Raw genomic sequence first — 21,899 nt, forward strand, 5'->3', positions numbered from 1 at the left:
TAGCATTAATCCATTAATCAACTTTGAATGCACTTGGTTACTAAGATAGATGGCGGGAAATATATCACGTGCCAGAGCAGAGGCCAGATTCTGACCTAGTGAAAAGATTAGTGCTACCTACAATCATCACAAAGATAGGCATAAAGCTGAATAAGCAGACTTATGATTCACGTGATGCTACACCATGCATGCTTGGAATTCCAGGTTGCTTAGATTCTATGTGTAGATTAACACCATAGAGGATAGAAATAAGCTGCAAATAACAGCAGTATGCATGTAGTATAGCTAGTTCATGCTTGTTGACATTCTATATTATTAATAAAATGTGTACACTGTTAAAAATGAAGTGCTATGGTAGCACCTCTAGGTGCTATTTTGTGACTAGAGCAGTCAAAATTTAGCACTTTTAGGTGCTACCATAGCATTTTTAGGTGCTATCATAGCACTTCATTTTTAACAGTGTATGCGTGAGCCCCACTGTTGCATGAAGCCATGTACTAGGGGTGTCTCAAGGTCAACTCCAGTTCCAAGTTGAGAAGTCTGTGGGTGCCTCCACCACTGAAGCTTACAATTGCGCCTGGCCTTCCTCCTATCATGTAAGTGGAAATCACCCTACTGTGTGACTGAATTTGACAAAACCCGGCTTCGACGCACAAAGCTTCGTTATAATTAAGAGATATGGCGATTTTAAGTAATCATTGTGTAATAACTTCCCAGTGCCTACAGCTAGTCTCGTCCTCGCAGACCCTTCTCTCCGGGGTGGCGCTTATCGATTAGAGATTATAAGCGCCCCCTTCGAGAGGGTCTGGTGAAATGCCCATACCTTTTTTCTCCAGAGAATCGCCAACTTTGGCGAGTGCTAATTGGTCCGTAATAGTTTCACAGGAGGCGTTGATAATGGAGTGGTATATCGTAGCCACAAAACTATCGTTTTTGGCGGGAGTTTTTTGTCGACCTCGTGTCAGGAGTACTGGGAGTATATACGAAGCAGAAGGACGAGATGGACACCTCTTGTATACTACAAGCCTTATCTGATGTGTCTTCTGAATTAAATATTCAGTTAAAGGATCAACAAGTAGAAGCGATTTTAAAGTTTTGTCAAGGCCATGATGTATTTGTGTCGTTGCCAACTGGCTTTGGCAAATCGATGATTTATGGCTTATTGCCACTACTGTTTGATAAGATGAGAGGTAAGTCGACCTGCTTTATGATTGCCATGTTTTTAAACTTCATAATAACAGCTCAACCAGGAAGCATTGTTGTTTGTGTGAGCCCATTGATAGCAATCATGAAAGAACAAGCAGCAAGATTCAGTGCTTTAGGAATATCTGCTGAGTTTGTAGGCGAGGATCAAACTGATCCTAGAGTGAAGTCAAGGGTTTTGAGAGGAAACGTACAACTGTTATTTATAAGCCCTGAGAATTTGTTGTGCAATTGGGTATATCGGAACATGCTTCTAACAGATCAGTACAAGAAGTCACTCGTTTGCGTTGCTGTTGATGAGGCACACTGTGTCAAGACTTGGTAAACTAAAAGTACCGTAGTGTTGCTAACTGTTATTTTTTTGTACAGGGGAGATAAATTCCGTACTGCATTTGCTCAAATAGGAGAAGTAAGATGTCTCATACCCAGCAGTGTCAATGTTATGGCACTCACAGCCACTTCTACCATTGAAACATTTCAAGTTGTTTTACAGCGACTGTCTCTGTTTAACCCAGTAACTGTTGCCGTGTCACCAAACAGAGGAAACATAAAGTTACTAGTGCAGCCGTCTAAATCATTAAAGGAGTTTGGCGCAACCATTGTCCAGGAGCTTAAAGCCAAGAGAAAAAGATACCCCAAAACTGTGATTTTCACCCGCAGCTACCTAGATTGCACTAACCTGTTTTTGACTATGGCATGTTCCTTGCGGAAGGATATAACTTTTCCTGCAGGATATCCTAACCTGTTGAAGTATCGTTTGATAACCATGTATACACGTGCTACTACTGACGAGATGAAGAGCAAGATTATGGCCTCTTTTACACAAGAAAGCAGCACTCTTCGTATAGTCATTGCCACAACATCCTTTAGTATGGGTATAGACATTCCAGACATCCGTCAGATCATTCACTGGGGCCCTCCAACTGATATAGAACAATACGTTCAAGAAATTGGACGTGCAGGCCGAGATGGAAAGGAATCTTTGGCTATACTTATGTTTGAAAAAGCCAATAGATTTACTAAACAAGCCATGAGGATATATGCTGAGTGCAAAACAGAATGCCGACGTAAAAACCTATTTGGAAATTTTATTCAATACATTCATAACACAGACCCACATTGTAAATGCTGTGACATATGTGACATGATTTGTGATTGTACAATTTGTACTTCAATCTCATTTTGATTTTTGAATTGTAAAAATTACAATTTGTAAGCACCATACTTATTCATTACAACCATATAATAATACAACTCATAATATTATTACAAATGCTGTGGTGTGTGAAAGTGTGATTGCACAATTTGTAAAATGCCTTCAACGTGTATGATTTGTGAATTACAAAATTACATTTTGTAAGTACCATACTTTTCAATTATCCAAGCCTTGATTTCTTTCTTGGAATACTGCTGCAATACACTTTTAATATGTTTATATGCAGCTGGTTTTCTACCCAAACTTGCAAAAACTCTTCGTTCTTGAAGTTGTTCAACCATTTTAGCACACTCTTTGTGAAACGCTGGCCTTGTGTGTTGTCCTGATTCTTGATATAATCCTGTCTGTGATGTTATATTGCCGCAGACTTGATGAACAATGCCTACAGATTGTGCAGCACGACGGAGAGCCTTTGGTGTAACATTAGAATGCAGTCCTCTGATCATTCCCTTTAGGCGGTGATTTAAGTGTTCTAAATGTAAGTCACACAATACATTACATCCACGGTATCCTTTTGTATTAATACATCTCGACCACTTCAATTGTGCCGCTTGTCTTTCAGAGAATAAGCAGTGATACTGAGTCAAAAGAATGACAACTTCTTTGCAATAGTTGAAGCATCTTCCAGCCTTAAAGACATTTAAAATAAACTTGTAGTATGTCAATATTCTGTCACCATCGCCTTCTCGTATTGCGTCATCAAATCCATGCCATAGAAGCACAAGATTCAGCACTTGCAAAGCATACAAAAATACTTTATCAGTTTTCCTCACTTTAACGTCTGGGTCAAAGGTAACAAACTGTAGTACAATTTCTTTAGCCAGATTCTCTACAGAATCGTATGGAGTTGCTGATAAAATTTCCTTAGCTGCAGCTACCACATGTGCATGTAGAATCATCAAGAAGAAATCTTCACATCCTTTCATACATTTTTCAGGGTCTACTTACGCTGCAAAATTTACAAGAACTTTCAGTTGTGGCAAACTTCCCTTCTGCCGAGGCAGAGACGAATGAAAGAGTTTCCGATAAATAACCTATAGAAAAATATCACCATGCAATATACACCTGTATACAGTATGCAGTGAACAACGGAACCTCTGATGCGAGAATAACCCACAAAGTTGTTGTGCTTTTTGCCCTTAAAGTAAAAAGATAACTTTCCAAAATGTGGTCTCCTTTACAAGAGGGTGATTTAATTAGAGAGAGGTTCCATTGTGTTTTGGATGACAAATAACATACTTTACACAGACATAATTTGGCATGCCAGTCTTCTGAAACTGGTACAAGACCATAAAGACGAGATGTCTTTGTGTCCATGTCACAACGGGCAGCAGCACTTCCCCGACAGCGAGCAGCAGTAACCTGATCACCGCCCACTAACAGTTGATGAAATGTTTCACCTAGGATTTCCTCATTTTCTTCCTCAGGTAATAAAAAATGAGTAACTGTGGTCTTTCCAGGTACTAAGGTGTGAAGTTTATCCATAATGTGGCACATTTCATCCACCCTATTCTCATTCTTGTCTATTATACCTAAGGGTACCTGTGCGATGATAAATATCACATGTGAAGTTTGTTACAAAAAATCTGCGACCTACCACATTGGACTTGGATGACATTTCTTTCTCATATTTGCATTTAATGTGAGACTGAACATCCTTTGCTTGAGAAGAGAACTGTGGAAGATGACGAACTAGAATTCTGTTAAAGAAATCATATAAATAATAACAAAACCAAAAATATTCTACCTGGAAATCAGAGTAACAGCATCACTTTGTAACTGAGCAATATCTTCCTGGTTTATGAGAAGTTTTTCAGCATCAACTTCCATATTAGGAGTAGCATCTGAGAACGATGACAAATTTACCCGGTCGAGTGCGGCATAATAATGAAAACAGTGAAGTGACTGGGTACTCTTGTCTGATCTGCTAAAAGAGGGTCGAACATTTTTATCTATATTGTCACCCACAAGTTTGAATCCATGCCATTTTGGGAGTGTAGAAGATGTCTGTTGAACACTCTCCGGTTCAATATTTCCTACATGACTTGCATTAGTTGAACTGGTAGGGGCAGTACTGGTAACAACACTATCTTCATTACTAATAGGGTTCATGGGTGAACCAGTGTGACTTTCCATGGCAGATAAACGACTTTCAACGGCTGGAAAGGAAGACATATCGTGCAAACTATCATTTCCAGCACTGGCAATATCTTCTTCACAAGTGGGTGGAAAACTAAAATCATACTCACTATCTGTGTCAGATCCATTATCATTGTTACTTTCTTCATCCTCATCATTACAATACATAGTCCAAGAACTAGATGCTTCATCCACATCGTCACCTGCATCTACATCATCAACTGTGTCTACATCATCAACTGCGTCTAAATCATCATCATGCTCAGCTAACTCATTTTCTTGTGACACCCATCCTAAAACACTCATTATAGCAGAGCCCAATCCACTGTTATTGTCATAGTCCAAATCATCTGGGTTTACTTCAAAATCATCCTAATATATATATATATATATATTCAAAATTTGTAATGATACATAATATTGTACCGGAAGAAGTTGGGTTAGTTTGTCCTTCCATGTCTGAGGTGATGCATCATAATCTTCAACTAGGTCATCAATCACATTAAGGGTTGACTTGTGGCACATACACAACATGAATGGTTGCAACAATTTGTACACCTAAGGAAATATGATCAATACAACAATATAATAGAATTCTGTACCTCTTTATGAACGGCATTCCCATATAAAAACACAGAAAAGACTCTCTGAACTAATGATAGTTTATCAATTCGGCACTTAACCATCATTGCGATCCACACAGATATCAAGGCATGATTGTTTGCAGCTTTTGGGTTGATCAATTGAAGTAGCTTAACTAAAGATGGCGTGTGGTGTTTCAGATCAGCAAATACTTTATCCCATGAAAAATTCATAATATTCTTTTTATCTCCCTTGAGTATGCTATTCGTTTTGTCTGAACAAATAAAAGCAATTTCTTCCTGTATCCTTTTACCCACAGCTTTCAAAGCTTCATCTATGTGCGAATCAACAAAATAATGATGATGCTAGAGAAGGGTAGCTCTTGTAGGCCATCTTTTTGACTGGCTCTTTTCTTGATGGTGTCATCTCTATTGCTCGTGATCCACTTTTATACTTGATGGTAACCTATAACAAAAGTAATAATGAAGTAATAGAACAAACCAATAGTATGCTTACATCAACATCCACCTCAAACGACTCATCAGCGTTGTTTGTCACACTCTCTTCTGGCTCTGATGGGTCTAAAGTGTCCGCCGCTTGAATCACTGAAGACGTTTCTGATGTGTTGTTTGCTGGCTCAAGCAATTCTGCCGATTCCTCCCTATCTACATCAGACAAAGTCCGCTTGCTTCTGTTGGATCTTTGTGACATTGATTGTTGAAGGTGTCCTTTAACTTCCTCTTGTATAACAGCAATCTCTGCCATCTTCTTATTCCAATTCTTCAGATTCATTAAACAACAATAGCACAATTTACCATCAGTTGGCAACAAAGACCGTGGTAACTCAAAAGTCTCAACTCTCAACAAACTTCTCTAATATTTTTCTCTCAGTGGCACAACTTCTCCCGGTGTATATCTTTTCTTTTCCCTTCCCTTTCAAGTCTGGTGAATCAAAACAGGCACGGCACAAACAACAACCACTAGGCGTAACCATCTCTCCAGTCAGTTAGGGTACTCCGGCCACGAGGTCCACAAGGCAACTGAGACAGCAACTCCCGCCAAAAACGATAGTTTTGTGGCTACGATATACCACTCCATTATCAACGCCTCCTGTGAAACTATTACGGACCAATTAGCACTCGCCAAAGTTGGCGATTCTCTGGAGAAAAAAGGTATGGGCATTTCACCAGACCCTCTCGAAGGGGGCGCTTATAATCTCTAATCGATAAGCGCCACCCCGGAGAGAAGGGTCTGCGAGGACGAGACTAGCCTACAGCTGTGCAAACAAAATTTGCACCAAGTATGCATCTATTTACTAGCTATCACTGAGTGGGTGTATACATTTCTGATACCCAAAATTAGCCGTTTTGGGAAGCTTTTCAGGGGCGGATCTAGGATTTATAAAAGGGGGGGGGCTAACTCAAGGTACTAATCTCTTGGGTAGAGGTAGCAAAGCACGCTTCCCAGTATGCGAAGCATGCTGGAACTAGGGGGTCTGGGGGCATGCCCCCTCTAGGAAAATTTTGAAAAATAGATGCTAAAACACTGCAATTTGGAGACATTTCCACATAAAATTCATAATATTTTCTGCCTGTAGATATTTTATATACTGCTTTTAGATTATAGGTATGGCTCTCTGAAGCATTTTGCTAATGGAAAAGTTTGGGTAGGTACAGACAACCAAGTACATGATGCACCCCTCTCACAATTGCGCAACACTGAATAGGTGCATGTTAGAATAATAATGTTGAAAGTGGAAAATTTTGAAATTTGAACAATACAAAATTGAATCTGAGAGCATTTTCAATGGAAATTGTGAACCTGAATTAAGTATTGTCATACATATTAACTACACAAGTAGATGAATGAAGCCCTTTAAACAGACCAATTCATTTCATTGCATGTATAGGTGCAGGCAGATTTGGAAAAAATTCCATAACAGAACCAACTACATGTTTCCAGTGAATGTTCTATTAGAGTAGTTAGCTGACTGCTCTATTAGAGTATCTCGATCTTGTAAACCTCCAATGCTGATTCGGGTCCTTGTTGCATAAATCCACTGATAATACCTTGGAAAGACGTTTATAAGGTGGTTTTATGAGTATTTGTATTATTAGTGATCATATAATAATGCTAAGACAAAATTTCATTATAATACTCAGCATATTCAAGGAGAAACATCCTCACACCAAGATTATAATTGGAGGTGATTTCAATTGTCCTGGAATAGACTGGGAACATGGTTTCTTATCAGCAGAGTCATACACATCTAGATTACTCCGAGAAAAACTTCTAACATTTTTACAAGACTTTCATCTCAACCAGATTGTCAACTTTCCAACCCGTGGCATAAACATCCTAGACCTGTGTTTTACATCTCACCCTAATATCATCTCCACTTGTAACTCCATACCTGGCTTTAGCAACCACGATGCCATATTGGTCAGTCTATCTGTCTCATTTTATCAACAAAAGCAAGAGCCACACAGAGTACCTCTTTACAAAAAAGCAAATTGGGACATAATACGAAGTAGACTATCTGATCTGTCACATGAATATTTTAATTTAAACAGCACCTCAGTCAGAACTGTTGATGAAAACTGGTCCCTTTTTCAAGAAAACTTCCAAAGCATTATAGATGATCATGTCCCTTTTAAAACACTACGTAAAAATACTCGTCTGCCCTGGATGACAGCCGAACTCACACGCCTAATAAGAAAAAAGAAACGAGTATATAAGAGGGCTAAACTTCACAAGCGAGACTCAGATTGGTCAGAATACAAAGATTTACAACGTAAAGTACGTCAAATGTTAAGACATAAGCACAGGGCTTATATTACTAACATTATTTCATCCTCAAACGATAACAAATTGTTCTGGAGATATATTAAAGCTAAATAACAAGATATTACAGGAATTACTACCTTAAAAGGTCCTGATGGTGAAGCTATAACAGAGTCAATAGATAAAGCAAATATCTTAAATGAACATTTTAAATCTAAATTTACCACAGAACAATTTGATAACTTTCCTTCTAAGTCCAATTCTCCGTATCCATCTATGCCACATTTTGAGATTACCACACAAGGAGTTTACAATATTCTAAATGAAGGTAATTCAAACAAATCTCCAGGTCCTGACAAGTTACATCCTTATGCCCTAAGAGCCACAGCAGCAGAGATATCACCTATGCTTACCCACATCTTCCAACAGTCTCTCAGCTACAGTAGATTACCAACTCAATGGAAGCATGCATATGTCACACCAGTTTATAAAAAAGGAGACAAATCAGATCCCAAAAACTACCGTCCAATATCACTAACTTCAGTAATCTGCAAAACCATGGAGCACATCATTGTCAGCCAATTAATGAAACATCTAGAGTCAACCAACATCTTAACAGAAAATCAATTCGGCTTCAGAGAACATCACTCCTGTGAATCACAACGGTAACTGCTTGTGACTGTCAATGATATAGCCAAAGCAATAAACAATAAACTACAGGTAGATTTGGCAGTACTAGACTTCTCCAAGGCCTTTGACAAGGTTGCACATGCTCGACTTCTAAACAAACTGGAGTATTATGGAGTGAGAGGAAGTTTGCTGGAATGGTTTGAATCATTTCTACACAACAGAACACAGCAAGTAGTAATAGAAGGCCGTTATTCCATATCTTGTGACATAACATCTGGTGTCCCCCAAGGCTCAGTTCTTGGACCTGCCCTTTTCCTAATATATATCAACGACATAACTACAAACATACATAGTGAGTTGCGACTGTTTGCAGATGACATTTTAATTTATAGGCCTATACACTCACCAAGTGATCAGAAGATTCTGCAGGATGACTTAACTACTCTTATAAAATGGGCAAATGAATGGCAGATGGACTTTAATGTATCTAAATGCAACATCTTACAAGTTACCACACACCATGCCACCAAAACATTTACATATCAAATGAATGGAGCGCCCTTGAAATCAGTAGAAAAGATTAAATATCTTGGAGTTTACTTGAACAATAAACTTTCATGGCACGATCACATTGACTACATATGCAACAAAGCAAATCGATTACTTGGTTTCCTAAAGCGAAATTTACATTCCTGTCATAAACACTTCAAAGAATATGCCTACAAACAATTTCTGCTACCATCTATCGAATATTGTTGTGCCATCTGGGACCCACACCACCAAAATGACATTTCTAAACTTGAAATGATTCAACATCGAGCCGCTCGTTTCGTCTTAAATAAGCCTTGGAACAGACACCACCGTGACAGTATCACAGACATGTTAAATGAACTAAATTGGCCATCTTTACAAGAACGCAGAAAGCAAGCACGCCTCATCCTATTGTACAAGATAGTTAATCATTTATTATTGGTCCCAAATCGCTGTCTGCCATCATTAAATCAAACTGTTACCAGAGCCCATCATGATCAGAAATTTAATCATATACAATCTTCAGTAAACACGTATCTCTATTCATTCCTACCCAGAACTATTCCCCATTGGAACGATCTATGTATCCCAAATCTATCTACCATTGATCTTGAAACATTTAAACAATCAACTACTCCTACTTTATAACTGTAACTTAGCACTTATTGTATTTATTGTAACTTAGCACTCACTGTAATTTAGTACTCATTGTAATTCTAGCACTTATTGTAACTTACCACTTACTGTAATTTAGCACTAGTTGTAACCTAGCACCTATTGTAACTTAGCACTTATTGTAACTTAGTACTAACCCTGTTGGGTGTTTGCTAATCAATAAATAAATATTGATCAAGTAATGCCTAAATATGCTTCAGCCCCCAAAGCCCCCCCCCCCCCCCCCCCTGGATCCGCCCCTGCTTTTCTCGAGCGGGTAATAATATCACAGGTGGTAGTAATAGGGTGGGGGGCGGTGGGTGGGCTCAACATAGGGGTATAAAATGAAGCAAGGAGACGATTGGAATCCAGAGGCCAAGTTTGGGCTCCCCATGGCCCTCAAATCACTCCAAATTGACTGAGAACACTATTGGCGAGCTCTCTGTGAAGTCCCAGCTCACTACACACCATTATCACAAAGCCATGGCCATTCAATGGCACCAATCTCCCACTCGTGGCTTTGACAGGGTCGGAAGAAGCTGCCACAGAAACCAGACTTGCCAGTCCTGAAGGAAGTACAGTGTGGAATATGATAGTGTATTAGGCCAGCAATCCATTTCTGGTAAAAACGTAAGTTTGATTTTGTGTGTGTGGAAGCCTTGTTATGTGAAATCCGGTCACATAGGGTGATGAGCTGGCTTCGCTGCCGTCTTGGCAGGGGCGGATTTGGGAAGGGGGCTGTAGCCCCCCCTCACCTTTCTAAGTTAGTACTTGGCCAATAAAGCCCTAAGTCTTCTATGTGTATCAAAAGCAGACTTATTTCAGGAACTATGCATCACTACCAACACAAAATGTGTAACCTATTGTTCAACTCTGTTCCAGGAGAGTATACGTAGCTTCCTTTTCCTCAAGAGTTCTTCAAGAAAAGGTTTCAATTGTGGGTTGCATCTTTAGTTACAAAAGTTTTAATTGTGGGTTTTATTCAGATATTTAGCAGTGTTTTCCACTATAGCTATAAGAGGTGATTAGTGTGGTTTTGATATTTTTAAAATGAATTTATTATATGATTCAAAAAGTGTTAGTTGGTTTAATTGGTTAGAGTTATCAGCTTCAGTATAGTAATGTAGTTACCAACTCAGCCGTTTAGCAAACTGTAGTCTTTTGGTATTTACAAGTTTATAAGCATTTTTGTCTATGAATGTAAAACCTGTATCAGTTACCTTCTGATATGATTCCATGCTGTGGTTTATGGTACTGGTATTTGTAGCCAGCCGATCTAGAAATAAGTTGACTGTCACAACAACAAATTCAGAACCCCACAAATGCAAATATAGTTGCACTTTCCAGTGGACTAGCTAATAGCTACTAGTACCCTTCACTGCTTCTGCTTTTCAATACACTTTATTGGTGTTAAGACTAACAAAGTGTCACTTGGCTAAGGAGCATACATACTAATAATTGTGACGTTCAACACCACTACTACTTAGCTATACATGTTTCTGCCTCTGTTTAGCTATACATGTTCCACACATTATCCCACAAATGCTTCCCCTATTGTCTGGCTTTGTTTGATCATGGAAGTATTTAGAAACAGCATCCTTCATGTAGACTACAGTCAAACTTGTGTAGTTTATAGTCATAGTCACCCAATGTTGATGAATCCCAAATGGTCTTAAGAAGATGATGGTCTAGTGTTTCATAAAGAGTGTCTGCCTTGAATCTGTTAATGTTGAGGCTGGGGTAAGCATTTTCCACAATTCTTCCAACTTCATGGTGTGTGAAATAATCTACTCCTTCCAGTGGGATCCAACAGCATTATTTTTATCAGTTAGACAGTTGAGGCTATTGAAGAGGAGCTGATGCATTATGGTATATAGATAGCTATATCTTATATCTAAATGCTTGGTAGCTACAAATGATAAGATTGTCATGCATGCATGATAGCTACTCAATGCATATCACAATCAGTCTTGGTTTAATGGAAAAGTAAATGTGTTTTGATAAACTGAAATTCCATTGAAAACTGCTAAAAACACTCTCAGATTCACCTCTAGAGGGCCAAATTTTCAAAAATTCCAGGGGGGGGCATGCCCCCAGACTACCCTAGGCTGGCATGCTTTGCATGCTAGTTAGTCATTATTCCAAATAGCTAATTTGACCATGGATACTACATAAATCCTACCACTAGGGCCTAGTGAGAAGGCTTGGTATCTTCTAATGTCTGGCTAGTTACCTACATATGTCCCTTAGCCCCTCCTTTCAAAAATTTCTAGATCCACCCCTGCTTAGCTTCTCCTTATTGCACTATGCCATCATGTGCATAAGGGGTTCTCAGTCCTCCTCTGGTCATCCCTTTAAGGGTCATGTTCCAGCATCAGTTGATCTATAGCACTGGGGGAGGGGCATTTTATTGACATCTTAGCGTAGAGTAGAGTGTGGTGGATGGGAGTGCCAACTAGGGCAGGTTCTTCTTCCTTTAATAAAATAAATAAGTAAAATTAAAAGAATTTAATTTTAAAAAAAAGCTATCATGCATTTCCTGAAAGATACATGTGCATAGATTGTATATTGGTATGATAGCAACGATGAACCAGTATACTATAATAGCTTTCCCATTGTATATGTTAACTACATGCATAATAAACATTGTATAATATATCTACATACTTGCATGTGTGTACTGCACAGGCTTTCAGCAACCTGCTTGTCAATCACTAAAATTGATTTAGATGAAATGTGTAAACAAGTGAAAAATACTTGGCAGTTTTATGACTTTATGCTTTGTTACAATTTTTCTGGTATGCATGTAATGCACATATATAGCTACATATAATTCCCACAACAACATTTAGTGACCCTTGTCATAATTATCATCACTGCCACTATTTTCATCATCATGGACAGCTAATGCTTGCATGAGAAACATCTCCATCTGTAGGTTGGTATTTGCAAACTAACAGTCTGTAGAGTTCAGACCATTTCTTACCCCATTGACACCATGGCTAGCTAGTTGGCTACAGAGCAAATAAACTGCCAATTGCTTGGTATGGAAAGTAGTTCCAATAGCAAATTACTTGTTTTAACAAAATATTTAATTAATTTTAATAAATTATAGTATTAGTAGAGCAGCATACTCAGTGAATTGTGCACTATGTGATCAGTAAAAGCATGAAATTTTCTACATAGTTACTACACCTTGAGAGGTGGAGCCATCACTGACTTGACCATAGATGCTCCCTACAGCTTGTTTTATGTCCAAAATAGTGACCTTTGTATAACACCCATGTATGCAACACTCAGTTTGTTCAACTTGGGCTGGTGCTGCTGGTGCTGGTGCTGGTGCTGCTGCTGCTGCTGCTGCTGCTGCTGCTGCTGCTGCTGCTGCTGCTGCTGCTGCTGCTGCTGCTGCTGCTGCTGCTGCTGCTGCTGCTGCTGCTGCTGCTGCTGCTGCTGCTGCTGCTGCTGCTGCTGCTGCTGCTGCTGCTGCTGCTGCTGCTGCTGCTGCTGCTGCTGCTGCTGCTGCTGCTGCTGCTGCTGCTGCTGCTGCTGCTGCTGCCGTTGCTGCTGCTGCTGCTGCTGCCGTTGCTGCTGCTGCTGTTGCCGTTGCTGCTGCTGCTGTTGCCGTTGCTGCTGCTGCTGTTGCCGTTGCTGTTGCTGCTGTTGCTGTTGTTGCCGTTGCTGTTGCTGTTGCTGCTGGTGCTGCTGCTGCTGTTTGCTACTGCTGGTGCTGCTGCAGGTGCTGCTGCTGTTGCTGCTGCTGGTGCTGCTGCTGGTGCTGCTGCTGTTGCTGCTGCTGGTGCTGGTGCTGCTGTAGCTGTTGTTGCTGTTGCTGCTGCTGCTGCTGCTGCTGTTTGCTACTGCTTCTGTAATTAGAGTCCATAGTTCATGAGTGGATATCACACTGCAAAATGAAATTAAACTTTGCCAAGTTATGTTTCATATGGTTTGATAGTAAATCTAGAGAAGTACCAGATATATGGTTGTGGATGTAGGGACAAATCCAAACTCCAAAAGGTGGTCCATTGTCCACTCTGGGAAATGGTAACTACAGCTCCAGTCTAGTTAATAAGCAATTGTTCATCACTGTTAAATCTTACTATCAAACTTTTAAGGAAGTAAGCTGTAACAGCAGCAAAACAAAAAAAGATGCTTACTTTTAGAAATATTTATCACCTATGAAGATTCTAGGGTAGCTGAGTAGCAGATACAAGTGATTTTGCAGTAAAGTGAGGTAAATGAATTTTGGGCCATTACAAGTCTTGCAATAAAATTACAGTATTTCTTTTACAAACTGATTCGCAGTAGCTCTATAAATGTTTATTTAATCTGACCTACTGATGTATATTCTAGAAATACCATACAGTGTTATATATGGTTGTGGTCAGAAATCGTAAACATGTCTGTAATTATTTTTGCCAACTGACTGACCCACTTTAAATTGTTGTAAAAAATCCAAGCAACAACTTTTCAAATAGGTATGGCTTAGTTACCTGCACCCCTCTGCATTTATTGGAGTAAGGAGTACAACATCAAGACACACGGTAGTGTGTCGTGCGGCCCAAGAAGCCGGCGCGCAACACCCGTGAGTATATTGACAAGAAGAAAGAAAACCGCGCAATGTTAGCATCTCCGTAGCTCTGTGCTGCCTTGGTGAAACAAGACGATTTTTGCTGTGGACACTCCCTCCAACTTCAGTACTCCACATTCCAAATTTGAGCGAATCGCTTCACGCGTTCCCGAGATATGCGACTTCAAAAATTGGCTAAGTTTCTTCGTTTTTCTTCTTATTTTCCTTCCTCTTTTCGCACACTTACAAACAAAATCTGCTATAAAACGCGAACGACTTATCCGATTGCTATGAATTTGGCACACAGAAGGAGGGGTATAAAGGCGCATCTCGGTAACAACTTTGGCTGGAATACCATAAACAGGCAAAGAGTTATGAGGGATTATTCACGAAAAATAACACCAATATTTTGTCACGCCTACAGGGGTAATCCGCGTATGGGAAGAAGCTGAAAATCGGTGGGTGCATAGGTTAACTATTGAACCTCAAACATTTTGTGGTTGAAAGAAATCGAGCTAAAAACCAGGAAGATAGAACGAAAAAACCAACAGTGTGTAACAATTGCACAATCGAGATTAGCTAATAAAAAAACGACTACTTGCCACGCCTACCAGATAAACCGCTTGGGATAATGCTTTGAAATTCGCTGTACAGATGAAGTAATCATCTTAGAAAGGCTCTTCAATGGTGTAGAAGAATCAGACTTAAAGCCACGGAGTTATAACACGAAATCCAACTTGGTGTAGCAAGTGCGAGATCGAGATACTCTAATAGAGCAGTCATCCTAATAGAGCAATCATCCTAATAGGGCAGTCATCCTAATAGAGCAGTCACCCTGCCTGTAGAGAGATCAGCTAGAAGAAGTTACCTTGTAAGGAGTTCAACTACAGAAAGAGATAGTTCAGCTAGAAGAAATCAAAGAAATCACCTTGTAGAGTTCAGCTACAAAGAAACCACCATGTAGAGAGTTCAGCTACAAACAAATCGCCCTGTAGAGAGATCAGCTAGAAGAAGTTACCTTGTAAGGAGTTCAACTACAGAAAGAGATAGTTCAGCTAGAAGAAATCACCTTGTAGAGTTCAGCTACAAAGAAACCACCATGTAGAGAGTTCAGCTACAAACAAATCGCCCTGTAGAGAGATCAGCTAGAAGAAGTTACCTTGTAGAGAGTTCAGCTACAAAGGAACCATCGTGTAGAGAATTCAGCCGCAAACAAATCATATGTAGAGAGTTCAGCTACAAACAAATCTCCCTGTAGAGAGATCAGCTAGAAGAAGTTTCCTTGTAGAGAGCTACAAACAAATCACCCTATAGAAAGATCAGCTATAAGAAATTACCTTGTAAAGAGTTCAGCTTCAAAGAAACAATCATGTGAGAGTTCAGCTACAAACAAATTGCCCTGTAGAGAGATCAGCTAGAAGAAGTTACCTTGTAGAGAGTTCAGCTACAAAGAAACCATTCTGTAAAGAGCTCAGCTGCAAACAAATCACCTATACAGAATTCAGCTACAAACAAATCACCCTGTAGTAGAGAGATCAGCTAGAAGAAGTTACCTTGTAGATCGTTCAGCTACAAACAATTCACCCTGTAGAGAGATCAGCTAGAAGAAGTTACCTTGTAGAGTGTTCAGTTACAAAGAAATCACCATGGAGAGTTATGTACATTTACTGATAAAATCAGAAATATTTAAAGTATCCAACATTTGTTTCATCTTTTTCTTCTACCTGTGGTAAAGAAAAAAAGGTAGGTTAAAAAAACCTCAAAGCCGGCCATACAAATACAAAAAGAAGTGAAATCTAATCCAAAACAGCCTAGCTGTAAAAAAAAGAGTGCGGCCCCCAAAAAGACTATGGTGAAAAAGATGTGAAATCCAAGGTGGCGGCTGTGATGGCAGGTTAATGGTAAAAATTTTAATAACGACAATTCAGGTGAATTTTGTGCCAATACCAAGCGGCACCAAAATTTGCCTGAATTGTTGTTATTAAAATTTTTACCATTAACCTATCATCGCAGCCATTTCTTGGCCGCCACCTTGGATTTCACATCTTTTTTCACCATAGCTTTTTTGGGGGCCGCACTCTTTTTTTTACAGCTAGGCTGTTTTGGATTAGATAATATATAAGGTGTACAAAATAAGTCAACTGTGGTGTTTTGGCTGTCATTAAAGTGCATGCCTGTAGCTCTTTCCATAAAAACAACTCTTACAGTGCTCTAGACAAAAGATCATACAGCCTACCACATGGTGGGAAAAATTTAGACATTGTAGTTTATGGTTGTACTACACCTTTCCTAAAAGTAGTGTGAAATATCGGGATCACTGCATTAGGTAATTGCTGCATTCTTAACTCTACAACCATTCCATAAACCCTAAAACCAAGGTGCTCAGAGTTGTTTACTGGTCACACTTCAGTTTAATAGCTACTAATCTGTAGTGTTAGCATCAAGAGTTAATTGTTAGATTACTGTTTCAAGGCTTACTATATATAGGCTAACAGCTGATCCAGGATTTATATTCATTAAGGCTTTCCAGCACAAGTGCTGAAGATCTGTAGGACACCAGCCTTACAGTCTATTAAAAAATGTTTTATAAGTATGATTGAATAGGTGGAGAAAAGAGAAAAAAATCCATGACTGAACCTAGGCAGCTTCAGACCTGCAGCCAATCCGATTAACCAATCCAATTAGTTTTGTCCCTATCCTAACAATGGGATAGGGAAAATAACCTTCCTCTTCAAGTTAAAGTACTTGCATATATCTATAAATAGCTTGTACAGAGCAGGGGCGGATCCAGTGAAGCCCCCCCTTCACTTTTAGGCTTTACTTGATCAATATACTGAGTATTATAATGACATTTTGTCTTAGCGTAATTAGATGATCACTAATAATACAAATACTCATAAAACCACCTTATAAACATCTTTCCAAGGTATTATCAGTGGATTTATGCTAAATTTTATGCAACAAGGACCCGGATCAGCATTGGAGGTGTACAAGATCGAGATACTCTAATAGAGCAGTCAGCTAACTACTCTAATAGAACATTCACTGGAAGCATAATTATAGTTGGTTCTGTTATGGAATTTTTCCAAATCTACCTGCACCTATACATACAATGAAGTGCATTGGTCTGTTTAAAGTGCTTCATTCATCTACTTGTGTAGTTAATATGTATGGCAATATTTAATCCAGGTAGACAATTTCCATTGAAAATGCTCTCAGATTCAATCTTGTATTGTTCAAATTTCAAAATTTTCCACTTTCAACATTCTTATTCTAACATGCACCTATTCAGTGTTGTGCAATTGTGAGAGGGTGCATCGTGTACTTGGTTGTCTGTACCTACCCAAACTTTTCCATTAACAAAGTGCTTCAGAGAGCCATACCTTAGTAATCTAAAGGCAGCATATAAAATATCTACAGGCAGAAAATATTATGAATTTTATGTGGAAATGTCTCCAAATTGCAGTATTTTTGCATCTATATTTCAAAATTTTCCTGGGGGGTCATGCCCCCAGATCCCCCTATTTCCAGCATGCAAAGCATGCTGGGAAGTGTGCTTTGCACACCTCTACCCAAGAGATTAGTACCTTGAATTAGCCCCCCCCCTTTTATAAATCCTAGATCCGCCCCTGCAGAGTACAAATGGTATGGGACTGTCCTCCCAATGCAACATCCCTAGCATTCTAAACCATAACCAATCTAACAGAGCAGTCAATAGCCCTAATAGTACAGTCATTGTAAAGTCTTATGTTTAAATTTGATTCATTTACTACTCAACTAGAAATTTTGGTAGTAATAAGGTTTGAACTTTGAGGAGCCATCACACCAATTGGTGTAGAACAAGGAAAAGGAGTTTATGGGAGAGTGTATAAAATGGGAGTACTGTATGCTGCTAACCAACTTCAAATTCAGTTCAATGTACTACAAGAAACAGATCCGGAAGATGCTACACAACTGAAAGCAGAGTTCATCATCGAATGCTTGATTCATAGGTAGCTATGATAAAGAAATTATTGAATATCATAAGGTAGCTAGCTAGTACTTCAGTATTTAATATGTTGATTAATATTACATTGAGTGTTCCTGTACAGTAACTGTTCATACTATATACTTCACTGTTTTATTTATTAAATAAGTTCGACTCACCATCCAAATGCTGTGCAGTTTATTGGAGTCTTTTATCGTTCAAAGTAAAGAGTTGACATTCGGCAACTGGTGATGGAAAAAATGGATAGCAGCCTCAGTGGGTATGTAGAGAACAATTTGCCCGTTTCTCTACATAACTTGCTATTGATTCTCCATGATGTGTCACAGGGTATGTGCTACCTGCATGGCTTGGACCCCCTGTTGATACACCGAGATCTTGCACCTCACAATATTCTAGTGAAAACTGCAAGAAATTCTGTGGTGGCTAAAATTAGTGACTGGATGACAATGCCAGTAGTATTTCCAGCAAGGAAAAAGAAGTTTGAGGAATACAAATCAAAGCCCACAGGATCATTAGAGTTCATACCACCAGAAGTCTTGTTCAGTAAGACACCATAATACAAACCAGCATAATTATGATGTCTTCAGTTTTGGTGGAGTAATTCTTCACATGGTTATGGGCGACTGGCCTGCACCAGTAATAGTCTTGGAGGCTAACATCTTCAGTGAGATCAAACAACATCAGCAGTACTGCAATAAGATGAGTGGAGAATCTACAGTATGAAGCCACCAGCAGAAGAGTGCTTTGCTGATGATCTAACACAGAGGCCTACTATGGTAGAAGTGTCAAACAGACTTAACAATATGAAAGAGAAATGTTCCAGACAACATCTACAAAGTCAGGTACATAGCTATTAATCCCCACGTTCAGTTTATACCTGTTTTCTTTATTACAATAGATCGTAACAATTATGATTGATGGATGGGAGTGCCTGCCTTTGATCCACATCTGATCAACATACTGATTTCCAACATTATTACTTAACTGTATACTATAAAGTACAGAACTCTGTATATATACACTTGTTTATCTGTTGTAAACTTATGTGCACTTGTAATGTACACTTGTAAAGTGCAGAACTCATGTATACTTCATTTGTTTTAAAATACAGAACTCAAATTGAGTATATATAAAATTTATAAACTTCATTAAAATGATTTTTAAAATATGTATAGTAGATGTAGTACCACAATGAGTGCAATTAATACTGTTGATTGCGTGATTTAATAATTAGCTGAAGTTAGCTAGGGGTATGAACATGGGAATACAAAATGATTTCATAGCATTTGAAAGTTGCAATTGATATTGCAATAACAATGAAAGTTTGACATTTCATACATTGCTATAGCAACAAAACTTTTGACACCAATACAAAGTTTGACATGTCATACACTAACACTGGCAATTGATGTCATTTACATTGCTAATAGCAACAACAAAAGATTGACAAAACACTATGCATATATGGCTGTCTGGCAAGATATGGTACAATATTTTCAAGCCAATCTTATTGCTTGCGATAGCTATAATTTGGATAAGTTATTACAGTCTAATCTACTGCTTTGGTAAGGACTGCACTGCTGAAGATGGAGTTTAGACAAGGTTGACATGTAGGCTCTGGCAACATGCAAACTGCACATAATGTTGCACTGGAAATCTCATTATGATACACTCTTACTAATTTATTCAAAGATGAACATGAAACTTTGGTGTATAATGTTGTTTGATGCCAATTTTGTACATCCATTTCACCCCATTCTCCAAAACAGGTTTCATGCCTTTATCTTTTCATTGGACCCTTTTTAGTTACGACCCGATTTAACATTCATGTGGTTAATGTTTAATGCATAGCAGTGAATCCTAGCTGCTGTAATGATAGACACAGTAGTGATTTTGTAATTATGGTACATTATGTAACAGGTCATGTGAGGTGCATGTAGACAATGTGAATGTTGAGAACTGAAGAATATTGCAAAAACCAGTCTCAGAGTGCAGAACCTATGTTGTCCTTTTCCTTACCTGATCTCCCACTGATTGATTTGAATGGAAGAATCATCGTTACCTTTTGATAGTGCACAACTTTAAAATGTTCATTTCTAAACTTAATAGCAGATGACATCAATTCTTCACTCTAATGCTTGACATGCATGGTATTCCTGAGATGCGTGTACTCAGGCATTGGTTCTCAGTTCTGAGAAAGGCACGTCACTAGCATGTCACCAGCAGTCAATATAATTTCCCTAAAGTAATGGTGAGGCTGAATGTGCTGTTGGTACAATTAAGAAATGACTAAAGAAGGAATGAAATCCTTATCATACTCCTCTTGAGATTGGATATAGCCCTTCACAGCTTCTAGGAGGGCTCTCCTTACAACAGTCCCAACAACACAAAAGCAGAGAAAGTCCAAGGTTACTATATAGCTTGAATGTAGTGGAAGAACGAGATCAAGATAATATGCAACCGGATTTGCGAAAAGGTACCTTTTCCACACATTTGACATACCAGCAAACAAAATGATGTAACACTTGACTCCTTATACTGATTAACTTGCTCGTAGTATCAAAATGTAGCCAAATACTGTAGCTACATGTACTGAAACGTTCAAGCAATTCTATGCCATGATCAGAAAGTTATGAAGCTTTAAAGTTCACAAAATGGGTCAAATTTTGTGTGTGAAAAAGGTACCTTTTTGCAAATCCGGTCACATATTATATTATCGAAGACAATAAACCAGGGATCTGCCACCTCTCAGGACAGAACAGTTAGTTTGGTTACCAGAATCTAATGTTACTGCAAATGCTGGGGAACAAGTTGCTCCCAGTAATGACTCCACAAGAATAATTGAGGATGAGAATATGACTACTGAACTGAACTGCCAGTTCGCAGAAGTATGAGAGTAACAAATTCTCCCAATGGGTTAATATCGTGGCATAATCTAGATCTCCTGTAAAGGGGAAAGACTCTGTGGTATGATTTTGTAATTATAGTACATTATGTAATAGGTCATCATGTCATTGGATGCATGAGTGTAATTAGGGAGGGACAATGTAATTGTACATGGCGTACATTCAATCAGTTTCAATCTTTATGTAACATAATAATTATGTAACACTACAGCTATGATTGCCAGAACATATGATCGTGTCCTGACAAATACTTAACCTTGGCTACTCTAATTACCATTTGTTGTAAGATTAGGGTATATATAACACCTTGCTCAGATTCAGCATTGCTTTAAGTCAATGTGCTCATCTCTTAAGTCACCAATCATAATGCTTCATTATGTATACCTTGCACTTGCCCTATAGATTATTGTCACTAATTCCTTTTATCACTGTTGTCTTACTAAGGAGATTATGTGCACTACTTTTAATTTGCTAAAAAAAATCTAGCAGGCTATATAGCCTTCTCACAGGTCCCTAGTGGGATAACATTCACAGAATAAAACCATTTGCTGGCGAGAAGTCAATGTTTAAGTACAGGTTGAATGCAGAGAAGATCTCAGATCCCAGCTGTTGTGGCTCCTCTGGCACATGCCTAGACTACATGTTCCAGGGGATCAAGTCACCACAGGGTCAGGGATTTATTTCTGCATTCTTAATGTT

At 38.8% G+C, this 21,899-nt stretch overlaps 2 protein-coding genes across 2 annotated transcripts; one reads left to right on the forward strand and one right to left on the reverse strand.

Annotated features, from left to right (window-relative positions):
* The first annotated feature begins 737 nt into the window (after nt 1-737).
* On the forward strand, nt 738-2,479 carry LOC136239210 (ATP-dependent DNA helicase RecQ-like). The gene is made up of 3 exons (XM_066029942.1): nt 738-1,190; nt 1,242-1,524; nt 1,573-2,479. Exons 1-3 carry the CDS (start codon nt 1,001-1,003, stop codon nt 2,387-2,389), a joined length of 1,290 nt encoding a protein of 429 aa, XP_065886014.1. The 5' UTR covers nt 738-1,000; the 3' UTR covers nt 2,390-2,479.
* LOC136239199 (uncharacterized) lies at nt 2,336-5,991 on the reverse strand. The gene is made up of 7 exons (XM_066029930.1): nt 5,657-5,991; nt 5,161-5,605; nt 4,985-5,116; nt 4,167-4,930; nt 4,017-4,119; nt 3,659-3,961; nt 2,336-3,453 (listed from the first exon to the last, which is right to left on the reverse strand). Exons 2-7 carry the CDS (start codon nt 5,371-5,373, stop codon nt 3,364-3,366), a joined length of 1,605 nt encoding a protein of 534 aa, XP_065886002.1. The 5' UTR covers nt 5,374-5,605; nt 5,657-5,991; the 3' UTR covers nt 2,336-3,363.
* Nucleotides 5,992-21,899: the final 15,908 nt, after the last annotated feature.

This window comes from Dysidea avara, chromosome 1 (genome assembly GCF_963678975.1).
Source record: "Dysidea avara chromosome 1, odDysAvar1.4, whole genome shotgun sequence".
Taxonomy (NCBI): Eukaryota; Metazoa; Porifera; class Demospongiae; order Dictyoceratida; family Dysideidae; genus Dysidea; species Dysidea avara.